General features: G+C 39.7%; 1 protein-coding gene across 10 annotated transcripts in view; it reads right to left on the reverse strand.

The window, feature by feature from the left end:
* The window catches only part of HHAT (hedgehog acyltransferase), a 360,770-nt gene that overhangs the window by 80,362 nt on the left and 266,278 nt on the right, over positions 1-14,130 (reverse strand). For all 10 annotated transcript variants that reach the window (XM_007988546.3, XM_037985593.2, XM_007988547.3 and 7 more), the window contains one exon: positions 12,216-12,417. In XM_007988546.3, coding sequence (XP_007986737.1) covers positions 12,216-12,417 — 202 coding nt within the window. The remainder of the gene's footprint in view (positions 1-12,215; positions 12,418-14,130) is intronic.

Here is a 14,130-nt window from a genome sequence, read left to right on the forward strand (position 1 = left end):
GGAGCAAGATGGCCGAATAGGAACAGCTCCAGTCTCCAACTCCCAGCGCAAGTCACACAGAAGACCGGTGATTTCTGCATTTTCAACTGAGGTACTGGGTTCATCTCACTGGGGAGTGCCAGACGATCGGTGCTGGTCAGCTGCTGCAGCCCGACCAGCGAGAGCTGAAGCAGGGCGAGGCATTGCCTCACCTGGGAAGCGCAAGGGGGAAGGGAATCCCTTTTCCTAGCCAGGGGAACTGAGACACACAACACCTGGAAAATCGGGTAACTCCCACCCCAATACTGCGCTTTAAGCAAACAGGCACACCAGGAGATCATATCCCACACCTGGCCGGGAGGGTCCCACACCCAGGGAGCCTCCCTCATTGCTAGCACAGCAGTCTGTGATCTACCAGCAAGGCAGCAGCGAGGCTGGGGGAGGGGCGCCCGCCATTGCTGAGGCTTAAGTAGGTAAACAAAGCTGCTGGGAAGCTCCAACTGGGTGGAGCTCACAGCAGCTCAAGGAAACCTGCCTGTCTCTGTAGACTCCACCTCTGGGGACAGGGCACAGTAAACAATAACAAACGAAGCAGAAACCTCTGCAGACGCAAACGACTCTGTCTGACAGCTTTGAAGAGAGCAGTGGATCTCCCAACACGGAGGTTGAGATCTGAGAAGGGACAGACTCCCTGCTCAAGTGGGTCCCTGACCCCTGAGTAGCCTAACAGGGAGACATCCCCCACTAGGGGCAGTCTGACACCCAACACCTCACAGGGTGGAGTACACCCCTGAGAGGAAGCTTCCAAAGCAAGAATCAGACAGGTACACTCGCTGTTCAGAAATATTCTATCTTCTGCAGCCTCTGCTGCTGATACCCAGGCAAACAGGGTCTGGAGTGGACCTCAAGCAATCTCCAACAGACCTACAGCTGAGGGTCCTGACTGTTAGAAGGAAAACTATCAAACAGGAAGGACACCTACAACAAAACCCCATCAGTACATCACCATTTTCAAAGACCAGAGGCAGATAAAACCACAAAGATGGGGAAAAAGCAGGGCAGAAAAGCTGGAAATTCAAAAAATAAGAGCGCATCTCCCCCGGCAAAGGAGCGCAGCTCATCGCCAGCAACGGATCAAAGCTGGATGGAGAATGACTTTGACGACATGAGAGAAGAAGGCTTCAGTCCATCAAATTTCTCAGAGCTAAAGGAGGAATTACGTACCCAGCGCAAAGAAACTAAAAATCTTGGAAAAAAAGTGGAAGAATTAATGGCTAGAGTAATTAATGCAGAGAAGGTCATAAACGAAATGAAAGAGATGAAAACCATGACACGAGAAACACGTGACAAATGCACAAGCTTCAGTAACCGACTCGATCAACTGGAAGAAAGAGTATCAGCGATTGAGGATCAAATGAATGAAATGAAGCGAGAAGAGAAACCAAAAGAAAAAAGAAGAAAAAGAAATGAACAAAGCCTGCAAGAAGTATGGGATTATGTAAAAAGACCAAATCTACGTCTGATTGGGGTGCCTGAAAGTGAGGGGGAAAATGGAACCAAGTTGGAAAACACTCTTCAGGATGTCACCCAGGAGAACTTCCCCAACCTAGTAGGGCAGGCCAACATTCAAATCCAGGAAATACAGAGAACACCACAAAGATACTCCTCGAGAAGAGCAACTCCAAGACACATAATTGCCAGATTCACCAAAGTTGAAATGAAGGAAAAAATCTTAAGGGCAGCCAGAGAGAAAGGTCGGGTTACCCACAAAGGGAAGCCCATCAGACTAACAGCAGATCTCTCGGCAGAAACTCTTCAAGCCAGAAGAGAGTGGGGGCCAATATTCAACATTCTTAAAAGAATTTTAAACCCAGAATTTTATATCCAGCCAAACTAAGTTTCATAAGTGAAGGAGAAATAAAATCCTTTACAGATAAGCAAATGCTTAGAGATTTTGTCACCACTAGGCCTGCCTTACAAGAGACCCTGAAGGAAGCACTAAACATGGAAAGGAACAACCGGTACCAGCCATTGCAAAAACATGCCAAAATGTAAAGACCATCGAGGCTAGGAAGAAACTGCATCAACTAACGAGCAAAATAACCAGTTAATATCATAATGGCAGGATCAAGTTCACACATAACAATCTTAACCTTAAATGTAAATGGACTAAATGCTCCAATTAAAAGACACAGACTGGCAAACTGGATAAAGAGTCAAGACCCATCAGTCTGCTGTATTCAGGACACCCATCTCACACGCAGAGACATACATAGGCTCAAAATAAAGGGATGGAGGAAGATTTACCAAACAAATGGAGAACAAAAAAAAGCGGGGGTTGCAATACTAGTCTCTGATAAAACAGACTTTAAACCATCAAAGATCAAAAGAGACAAAGAAGGCCATTACATAATGGTAAAGGGATCAATTCAACAGGAAGAGCTAACTATCCTAAATATATATGCACCCAATACAGGAGCACCCAGATTCATAAAGCAAGTCCTTAGAGACTTACAAAGAGACTTAGACTCCCATACAATAATAATGGGAGACTTCAACACTCCACTGTCAACATTAGACAGATCAACGAGACAGAAAGTTAACAAGGATATCCAGGAATTGAACTCATCTCTGCAGCAAGCAGACCTAATAGACATCTACAGAACTCTCCACCCCAAATCAACAGAATATACATTCTTCTCAGCACCACATCGTACTTACTCCAAAATTGACCACGTAATTGGAAGTAAAGCACTCCTCAGCAAATGTACAAGAATAGAAATTATAACAAATTGTCTCTCAGACCACAGTGCAATCAAACTAGAACTCAGGACTAAGAAACTCAATCAAAACCGCTCAACTACATGGAAACTGAACAACCTGCTCCTGAATGACTACTGGGTACATAACGAAATGAAGGCAGAAATAAAGATGTTCTTTGAAACCAATGAGAACAAAGATACAACATACCAGAATCTCTGGGACACATTTAAAGCAGTGTGTAGAGGGAAATTTATAGCACTAAATGCCCACAAGAGAAAGCAGGAAAGATCTAAAATTGACACTCCAACATCGCAATTAAAAGAATTAGAGAAGCAAGAGCAAACACATTCGAAAGCTAGCAGAAGGCAAGAAATAACTAAGATCAGAGCAGAACTGAAGGAGATAGAGACACAAAAAACCCTCCAAAAAATCAATGAATCCAGGAGTTGGTTTTTTGAAAAGATCAACAAAATTGACAGACCACTAGCAAGACTAATAAAGAAGAAAAGAGAGAAGAATCAAATCGGCGCAATTAAAAATGATAAAGGGGATATCACCACCGACCCTACAGAAATACAAACTACCATCAGAGAATACTATAAACACCTCTGCGCAAAGAAACTGGAAAATCTAGAAGAAATGGATAATTTCCTGGACACTTACACTCTTCCAAGACTAAACCAGGAAGAAGTTGAATCCCTGAATAGACCAATAGCAGGCTCTGAAATTGAGGCAATAATTAATAGCCTACCAACCAAAAAAAGTCCAGGACCAGATGGATTCACAGCTGAATTCTACCAGAGGTACAAGGAGGAGTTGGTACCATTCCTTCTGAAACTATTCCAATCAATAGAAAAAAGAGGGAATCCTCCCTAACTCATTTTATGAGGCCAACATCATCCTGATACCAAAGCCTGGCAGAGACACAACAAAAAAAGAGAATTTTAGACCAATATCCCTGATGAACATCGATGCAAAAATCCTCAATAAAATACTGGCAAACCGGATTCAGCAACACATCAAAAAGCTTATCCACCATGATCAAGTTGGCTTCATCCCTGGGATGCAAGGCTGGTTCAACATTTGCAAATCAATAAACATAATCCAGCATATAAACAGAACCAAAGACAAGAACCACATGATTATCTCAATAGATGCAGAAAAGGCTTTTGACAATATTCAACAGCCCTTCATGCTAAAAATGCTCAATAAATTCGGTATTGATGGAACGTACCTCAAAATCATAAGAGCTATTTATGACAAACCCACAGCCAATATCATACTGAATGGGCAAAAACTGGAAAAATTCCCTTTGAAAACTGGCACAAGACAGGGATGCCCTCTCTCACCACTCCTATTCAACATAGTGTTGGAAGTTCTGGCTAGGGCAATTAGGCAAGAGAAAGAAATCAAGGGGATTCAGTTAGGAAAAGAAGAAGTCAAATTGTCCCTGTTTGCAGATGACATGATTGTATATTTAGAAAACCCCATTGTCTCAGCCCAAAATCTCCTTAAGCTGATAAGCACCTTCAGCAAAGTCTCAGGATACAAAATTAATGTGCAAAAATCACAAGCATTCTTATACACCAGTAACAGACAAACAGAGAGCCAAATCAGGAATGAACTTCCATTCACAATTGCTTCAAAGAGAATAAAATACCTAGGAATCCAACTTACAAGGGATGTAAAGGACCTCTTCAAGGAGAACTACAAACCACTGCTCAGTGAAATAAAAGAGGACACAAACAAATGGAAGAACATACCATGCTCATGGATAGGAAGAATCAATATCGTGAAAATGGCCATACTGCCCAAGGTAATTTATAGATTCAATGCCATCCCCATCAAGCTACCAATGAGTTTCTTCACAGAATTGGAAAAAAACTGCTTTAAAGTTCATATGGAACCAAAAAAGAGCCCGCATCTCCAAGACAATCCTTTCAAAAGAACAAAGCTGGAGGCATCACGCTACCTGACTTCAAACTATACTACAAGGCTACAGTAACCAAAACAGCATGGTACTGGTACCAAAACAGAGATATAGACCAATGGAACAGAACAGGGTCCTCAGAAATAATACCACACATCTACAGCCATCTGATCTTTGACAAACCTGAGAGAAACAAGAAATGGGGAAAGGATTCCCTATTTAATAAATGGTGCTGGGAAAATTGGCTAGCCATAAGTAGAAAGCTGAAACTGGATCCTTTCCTTACTCCTTATACGAAAATTAATTCAAGATGGATTAGAGACTTAAATGTTAGACCTAATACCATAAAAATCCTAGAGGAAAACCTAGGTAGTACCATTCAGGACATAGGCATGGGCAAAGACTTCATGTCTAAAACACCAAAAGCAACAGCAGCAAAAGTCAAAATTGACAAATGGGATCTCATTAAACTAAAGAGCTTCTGCACAGCAAAAGAAACTACCATCAGAGTGAACAGGCAACCTACAGAATGGGAGAAAATTTTTGCAATCTACTCATCTGACAAAGGGCTAATATCCAGAACCTACAAAGAACTCAAACAAATTTACAAGAAAAAAACAAACAACCCCATCCAAAAGTGGGCAAAGGATATGAACAGACATTTCTCAAAAGAAGACATTCATACAGCCAACAGACACGTGAAAAAATGCTCATCATCACTGGCCATCAGAGAAATGCAAATCAAAACCACAATGAGATACCATCTCACACCAGTAGAATGGCGATCATTCAAAAGTCAGGAAACAACAGGTGCTAGAGAGGATGTGGAGAAATAGGAACACTTTTACACTGTTGGTGGGATTGTAAACTAGTTCAACCATTATGGAAAACAGTATGGCGATTCCTCAAGGATCTAGAACTAGATGTACCATATGACTCAGCCATCCCATTACTGGGTATATACCCAAAGGATTATAAATTATGCTGCTATAAAGACACATGCACACGTATATTTATTGCAGCACTATTCACAATAGCAAAGACTTGGAATCAACCCAAATGTCCATCAGTGACAGATTGGATTAAGAAAATGTGGCACATATACACCATGGAATACTATGCAGCCATAAAAAAGGATGAGTTTGTGTCCTTTGTAGGGACATGGATGCAGCTGGAAACCATCATTCTTAGCAAACTATCACAAGAACAGAAAACCAAACACCGCATGTTCTCACTCATAGGCGGGAACTGAACAATGAGATCACTTGGACTCGGGAAGGGGAACATCACACACCGGGGCCTATCATGGGGAGGGGGGAGGGGGGAGGGATTGCATTGGGAGTTATACCTGATGTAAATGACGAGTTGATGGGTGCAGCACACCAACATGGCACAAGTATACATATGTAACAAACCTGCACGTTATGCACATGTACCCTACAACTTAAAGTATAATAATAATAAATAAATTTTAAAAAAATATATCAAGCTCAAAAAAAAAAAAAAGAAAATGAATAGTAACATGGCAAGAGGAAGTCCTAATTTATAAATAACAATGTTGAATGTAAATGGACTAAACTCTCCAATCAAAAGACAGAGTGGCTGAATAGATTAAGAAACACATATAGATTAAAAAACAGGACCCCATGATCTGTGGGCTACAAGAAACACACTTAACTTATAAAGACACATAGACTGAAAGTAAAGAAATGGAAAAAGATATTCCATGCCAATGGAAACCAAAATAGATTTCAAGACAAAACATCAGCAGCTATACTTACATCAGACGAAATAGATTTCAAGACAAAAACTATAAAAACAAAGATACATATATCATCATTATATGATAAAGGGATCAATTCAGCAAGAAGATATAACAGTTGTAAATAATGTATGCAACCAATATTGGAGCACCCAGATGTCTAAAGCAAATATTATTAGAGCTAAAGAGAGATATCCCAATAACAGCTGAAGAAATTATACACCCCACTTTCAGAATTAGACAGATCATCCAAACAGAACATCAACAAAGAAACATCAGCTTTAACCTGCAGCACAGGTCAAATGGACCTAATCGACATCTACAGAACATTTCATCCAATGGCTGCAGAACACACACTCTTCTCCTCCACAAATGGATCATTATCAAGGATAGACCATATGTTAGGCCACAAAATCAGTCTTAAAACATTTTACAAAACGAAATTATATCTACTACCTTCTCTGAACAATGGAATAAAAGCAGAAATCAATAACAAGAGGAATTTTGGAAACTGTACAAACACAGGGAAATTAAACAGTATGCTCCTGAATGACAGAGGGTCAATGAAGAACCTAAAAAAGAAATTGAAAAACTCCTTGAAACAAATGATAACGGATACGCAACATGCCAAAACCGATGGGATACAGCAAAAGAAATACTAAGACAAAAGTTATAGCTATAGGCACCTACATCAGAAAAGTCAAAAAACTAAAAATAACCTAATGATGCACCTTAAAGAATTAGAAAAGCAAGAGCAAACCAAACCCAAAATTAGAACAAAGGAAACAATAAAGATCAGAGATGAAATACATAAAATTGAAACAATGAAAATACAAAATCAATGAAATGAAAAGTTTGTTTTTTGAAAAGATTCATATAATTGACAAGCCTTTAGCTAGACTAAAAGAAAGCAATCAAGAAAGTAATCCCAATTATAATAGCTACAAATAAAATTAAATACCTAGGAATTAACCAAGAAGTGAAAGATCCCCACATGAAAATTATAAAACACTGATGAAAGAAATTGAAGAGGACACAAAAAATGGAAAGATATTCCATGTTCATGGACTGAAATAATCAATATTGTTAAAACATCCATATTATCTAAAGTAATCTACAGTTTCAGTGCAATCTCTATCAAAATACTAATGACATTCTTCACAGAAATAAAAAAAAATCCTAAAACTTATATGGAACCACAAAAGACACAGAATAGCCAAAGCTATTCTGAACAAAAAGAACAAAACTGGATGAATCACAGTATTTAACTTCAAAATATACTATAAAGCTATAGTAACCAAAATAGTATGGTATTGCTCAAAAACAGACACATAGATCAATGGAACAGAATAGAGAACCCGGAAACAAATCCACACATCTACAGTGAACTCATTTTCAACAAAGGTGCTAATAACATACACTGGGGAAAGGACAATCTCTTCAAAAAATGGTGCTGGGAAAACTGGCTATCCATATAAAGAAGAATGAAACTAGACCCCTCTCTCTCACCATATTAAAAAAATCAAATCAAAATGAACTAAGGACTTAAATTTAAGGTCCCACAATATGAAACTACTAAAAAAAAAATTGGAAAAACTTGCCAGGACACTGGAGTTAGCAAATAATCCTTTAGTAATACACAACCAAAGCAAAAATGGACAAATGGGATCACATCAAGTTTAAAGTTTTCTGCAGAGTAAAGGAAACAATCAATAAGTGAAGACACAACCCACAGAATAGGAGAAAATATTTGTCAACTGTCCATCTGACAAGGGATTAATAGCCAGGATATACAAGGAGCTCAAACAACTCTACAGGAAAAAAACCTAATAATCTGATGAAGAAATGGGCAAAGGATCTGAATAGACATTTCGAAACAGATGACATACAAATGGCAAACAGGTATATGAAAAAGTGCTCAACATTAAAGTCAGAAAAATTCAAGTCAAAACTACAATACGATATTATCTGTCCCCAGTTAAAATGGCTTTATCTAAAAGACAGACAATAACGAATGCTGGTAAGGATGTGGAGAAAAGGGCATCATTGTACACTGTTGGTGGGAATGTAAATTAATACAACCACTATGGAAAACAGTTCGCAGGTTCCTCAAAAAACTAAAAACAGAATTATCATATGATTCAGCAGTCCTATGGTTTGGGATATACTCAAAAGAAAGGAAATCAGTAAATTAAAGAGATATTTGCACTCCCGTGTTTACTGTAGTACTATTCACAATAGCCAAGATTTGGAAGCAATCTAAGTGTCCATCAACAGACAAATAAAGACAATGTGGTACATATACCCAATGGCGTATCATTCAGCCATAAAAAAGAATGAGGGCCTATCCTTTGCAACAACATGGATGGAACTGGAAGTAATTAAGGAAAATAAACAGGCACAGAAAGACAAACTTTACATGTTCTCACTTGTTTGTGGGAGTTAAAAATTAAAACAACTGAACTTGTGGAGACAGAGAGTAAAAGGATGATGACTAGAGGCCTGGAAGGGTAGTTGGGTGGAAGGATGGTTAACGAGCATAAAAATATAGTTATATAGAATAAGTCATAGTATTTGGTAGCACAACAAGGTGACTGCAGTCAACAATTATTATATATTTAAAACTGACTGGAAGAGTATAATTGGATTGGTTGTAACGCAAAGAAAGCATAAATGCTTGAGATGATGGATACCCTATTTACCACCATGTGATAATTACACATTGCATGCTTGTATCAAAATATCTCAGGTACCCCATAAATACAAACACCTACTATGTACCTGCAAACATTTTTTGAAAAGACAATATGACAAAGAAAAAATAGTTTTTTTTTCTTTAGACATCTGCTGATCTATCTTAATAAAACAGATGAAGGATATACACCATGATGAAAGGGTGTGATGGTTAATTTTATTTGTAAACCTGAATGGGCCCAAATATTCACTTAAATATTATTCATGGGTGTTCTGGTGAAGGTGTTTCTGGATGAGATTAACATTTGAATCAGTAGACTGAAGAAAGCAGATTTCCTTCCCCAATGTGAGTGGGCCTCATCCAATCTGTTGAAGTTCTAAATAGAACAGAAAGCTGAGACAATATTTTTTTCTGTCTTCAAGCCTGTCTTTGAGCTAGGACACTGGTCTTCTCTTGCCTTTTTTTTTTTTTTTTGGACTGGAACTTACACCATTAGCTCTCCTGGGTCTGAATTTCTCAGCCTACAAAATCACACGGTCTAATTCTGTACACTAAATTTCTTTACCATCATCCCTACCGCACCCCACCCCCGCCCGCCCACCCAAACTCACACACACCCTATTGATCTGTTTCTCTGGAGAACTCTGAATAATACTGAGGACGTGAGGGGCATGCAGAATGAACTCACAGAGGCAGTAAGTCTTTATTTGGATTTTGACAGAAGAACAGGAAACTGATTCATGGAAAGAGAGGGAAGAAAGGTAAACTAAGTGGGGAAATAGTTTCCTCAAAAATTTGTGTGCATTTGGATGTTGTGTGGAACTACACAAGAAACAGGGTACTGGAGGAAGACTCTATGTCTGGACAAGTGGAGGAAGAACTGAAGAATCGATCTGATATGAAAGCACTAATTGTACACTGACTTAACACTGAGGCTCACTCAGACAATGGGGATAAACAGAGTAATGGGAACCTGGCCATGTACTCAAGGAGTACATTGTCTAAATAGCCGTCACCTCCTACCAGGCTTGTAGGTGATAAAAATAGGTTTCATAAAATATATTCTTGCTTAATAAAGATGCAAGCCAAACATCACATTTGCAACATAGAAGACAAATATTTTGCCAAGAAAATGCATATCAAAAATTACTATGTACCAAGGTACCTGAATTATAGACGGAAGGTCAAGTGAGGTGAATGAGTGAGTCCTGACGCAAGCTGTGATGGAGCAAGGTAGACAGGCAAGAGCTTCATCCTGTGAGTAAATGTGCCTGATGCCTTGATTTATTTTGAACCAAAATGAACAGGCCACAGGCTACATGGCACAGTTGGGTTACTCCAACGTTTTAGATTTCTAAAATTATTACTAGCATAAGCTATGGCTCAAAGGCCACAGAGCACTGCTTAACATTAAGTTCAAGGTTAATGTTAGCTGCTTCATGAAACAGCACAGAAATGAGTTACAGGGCTACAGACAGGGCTGAAAAGAACCTTCTGTCTTTCAAAGGTGATAACTGTGTTTTCAGGCTTTGAAGCAGAATGCTCAGATTTGAGGGAAGATTAAAATCTTTATGATACCATCCTTTTTCGTTTTCCTGTGTGTTACATAGCCATGGCTTTCACTGAAATACCATTTTCTATTAGAATCCACTGGCATTTCCTTCCTGCTGATGGCTGGAAAAATATTTATCTTTATACATACATGAGCATATTTAAATCCCCTCCAATGTGTTGTTTGACTACTCAGTTTATTTCAGTTTTTATTGAAATAACTGTCCACTTGTACTATGGCTATCTTTATAAAAACATATGTAAATGTATTCTGTTTTGACAGGGTTTTTTAAAGTGCATTTGCTTTAGTTATTCATATTGGTGGAATTTAGCCACATTAATCATTTTTCAAATTTTCTGTGTGTGATTGCCTGCCATGAACACTGATGCCAGCACATTTCTTTTTAGCTACTTTTTTTGGGGTTAGAGGGATATTGCTGCATCTTCAGAACTGATGATTTCTGACAAGATTGTAATATATCATACACCACATTTGCAAGATAAAAGCTATGCTCATAGTTTAAAATCACTTAAAATATATGTGTAAAGAGAAATGCTTAATTGATTTTCCAAATCACTTTCCTGTAAAGTTGAACTGTTTCTTAAAACCTTAGTTGTTTTTTATACTATATACAACACCCATCAGGATTTGAAATTCCAGTTATACTCAATATTAGCAAGGTCATTCTTATGCACCATTGGTAGAAACATAAACCAGTGTACTTTTGTCTACAGGGCAGTTAAGAGTTAATAGGCAATATACATAAGGAACATTAAAGAAGAAAAAAACCTTGAACCTGGAAATTTCACTTATGAGAATTCATCCTGGTTATGATATTCATTTTAATACAGCTGACAGCTGCAAAAATCCTTTAGAATAATATGATTACTAATAATAGGAGACTAAAATAAATTATGGCATATCCACATAAGGGAATTCTATGTAGCCATTAAAAAGGGTGGTTAGTTTTCCTTCTAACAGTCAGGACCCTCAGCTGTAGGTCTGTTGGAGATTGCTTGAGGTCCACTCCAGACCCTGTTTGCCTGGGTATCAGCAGCAGAGGCATGTACCCTAGAACTCAAAGTATAATTAAAAAAAAAAAAAAAAAAAGGGTGGTTAGGTATGGACTCAGTGACTTAAAAAGGTGGTCCGGATACAATCATCTCTCTGTAATAGCATTTGTTTTAATGTTACATACATATGTCTGTTTGTATAAACACATAGAAAAAATTTAGAAGAATGGATCTTAACATGGTTTCTGTTGAAGAGAGGTTTTTTTCTTGTTTAAATTTTCTAATTTTTACATAATACATTTTTTATAGTTATAACATATATACGCACACACACACACAAACACACATATGCACTACAGAAGCTTCTTTTCCAGCTGTCTTGTCTCTAGGCATATGGACTTTGAATCAACCTAGCAGAAAGGGCCCACGGTGGGCGCAGGGAATCTGATGGCCCCATCCCTCCTGGACCTGATCTGCCTAGCTCAGCTGTCCCCTAACACAGGAGCAAGGACCCTGCTCACCAGACTGTCCTGGATGCAGGGAGTCTCCACCAGCCTCCGGACTCCATTCTCCACGGTGACTCCCAGCCAGTTGAGCGCTGCCCAGCACCAGAGGTAGTCGTAGCCGCCATGCCAGTAGCTCACAAATGCAAATGTCATCGCCGTGGAAAACAGTGTCCCCAGCAGGCCATGCTGGGACCCGCCCACTGGAATGTACACATACCTAGAGAAAGAAGAGGCTGTTAGGAGCCATGCAGAGGGCTTCCCTGCAACTCTGCTTGCTCCCTGGCTTGACTCTCCTGTCACACACTGCTGTTCACATATGCAGATCCTTCCTCGCTTCCAGGAGGCCAGATTCCTTGGATTCTCCATCCCACAAGGAGTTGGCAAAAACCCAAGCCTCAGCTCTGCAGGGTGTTAGGTTAAATGAACACACAGGCTCAAGAGCTCTCATTACTAGAGCAAAATAGCACTTATAAGAGGCAGGGCAAGAAGTCATGAATTTAGAGTTTCTGAAAGGGGTGGGCCCGGGCCCAACCCTGGAAATCCAATCACAGAATGGCAGTTAGGCTTCTGGCTACACGGGACCAGCAACCTTCAAGGCAGGTGATATGGTTTGGCTGCGACCCCACCCAAATCTCATCTTGAACTGTAGCTCCCAAAATCCCCATGTGTCATGGGAGGGACCCAGTGCGAGGTAATTGAATCATGGGAGTAGGTTTTTCCTATGCTGTTCTCGTGATAGTGAATAAGTCTCACACGAGATCTGATGGTTGTACAAAGGGCAGTTCCCCTGCACAGGCTCTCTTGCCTGGCACCATGTAAGATGTGCCTTTGCTCCTTTTTTGCCTTCCGCCATGATTATGAGGCCTCCCCAGCCATGTGGAACTGTGAGTCCATTAAACTGTTTTTTCTTTATAAATTACCTAATCTTGGGTATTTCTTCATAGCAGTATGAAAATGGACTAATACAGCAGGTGCGGATTTTACAGCTCAGACTATTAAGTTTATGGTAAACCCATTATTTAAATGCAGTTGGTAAGATCACGTTCCTAAACAGGCAGGAGCTGGGTGCAGCAGATGGGTGCCAGAGACGGTTCCCCAGCTTTCTAGGCAGGTTGCCCAGAAGCAGTCGTGAATTCACAACAAAGAAAAGGGCTCTATGCTCACAGGGCAGCCAAAGTACCAGACAAAATGCACAGCCATCCCCTGGGTATGTTCTCCATTGCCGAGACAGCTGCCTGAGTACAGAGAGACAGGACTATGTTCTTCAGTCAGTATTTTCCTGCTTGAGTTGGACAAAACTCACACCTTGGGCTGTTAGGACCTGGAAAGCTAGGAGCTTTTTGCAATAGCCTTTTTAAAAAACCCGTAGGCCTTTGTTTATTGCTGATCAGTGCTTCTTTGTCCAACCTTCCTCCAGGAGGGAAAAGGAGAAAATCCTTTTCTGAATACACAGTATGTTCCAAGTACTAGACACTTTACATGTACTATTTTGTTTGATTCTTTAAAGCACCATATGTATGGTTTATACCCACTGCCCCAGCATTTTAAACAACTTAGCATTTGTCCTGTTTATATACCATTTTAATTTGGGGGAGGAGATCAAACTTGTTTTTGAGGAGGAAATAAAATTGTTTTCGGAGAGGAAATTGTTCTAGTCAAAATGTTTTCAACAGGACTATTTTATTTTTAGAGATAGCATCTCTAGATGTTACCCAGGCAGGAGTGGAGTGGTGCAATCTTAGCTTACCACAACCTCAAGCTCCTGAACTCAGACAATGCTCCCACTTCAGTCTCCCAAGTAGCTGGGACTACAGGCATGCACCACCACACCTAGCTAATTTAAATTTTTTTTGTAGAGATGATAAAAGTTACCTAGGCTGGTCTCAAACTCCTAGCCTCAAGTGATCCTCCTGCCTTAGCCTCCCAAAGT

The sequence above is a fragment of the Chlorocebus sabaeus genome, chromosome 25 (genome assembly GCF_047675955.1).
Source record: "Chlorocebus sabaeus isolate Y175 chromosome 25, mChlSab1.0.hap1, whole genome shotgun sequence".
In the NCBI taxonomy this organism is placed as follows: domain Eukaryota; kingdom Metazoa; phylum Chordata; class Mammalia; order Primates; family Cercopithecidae; genus Chlorocebus; species Chlorocebus sabaeus.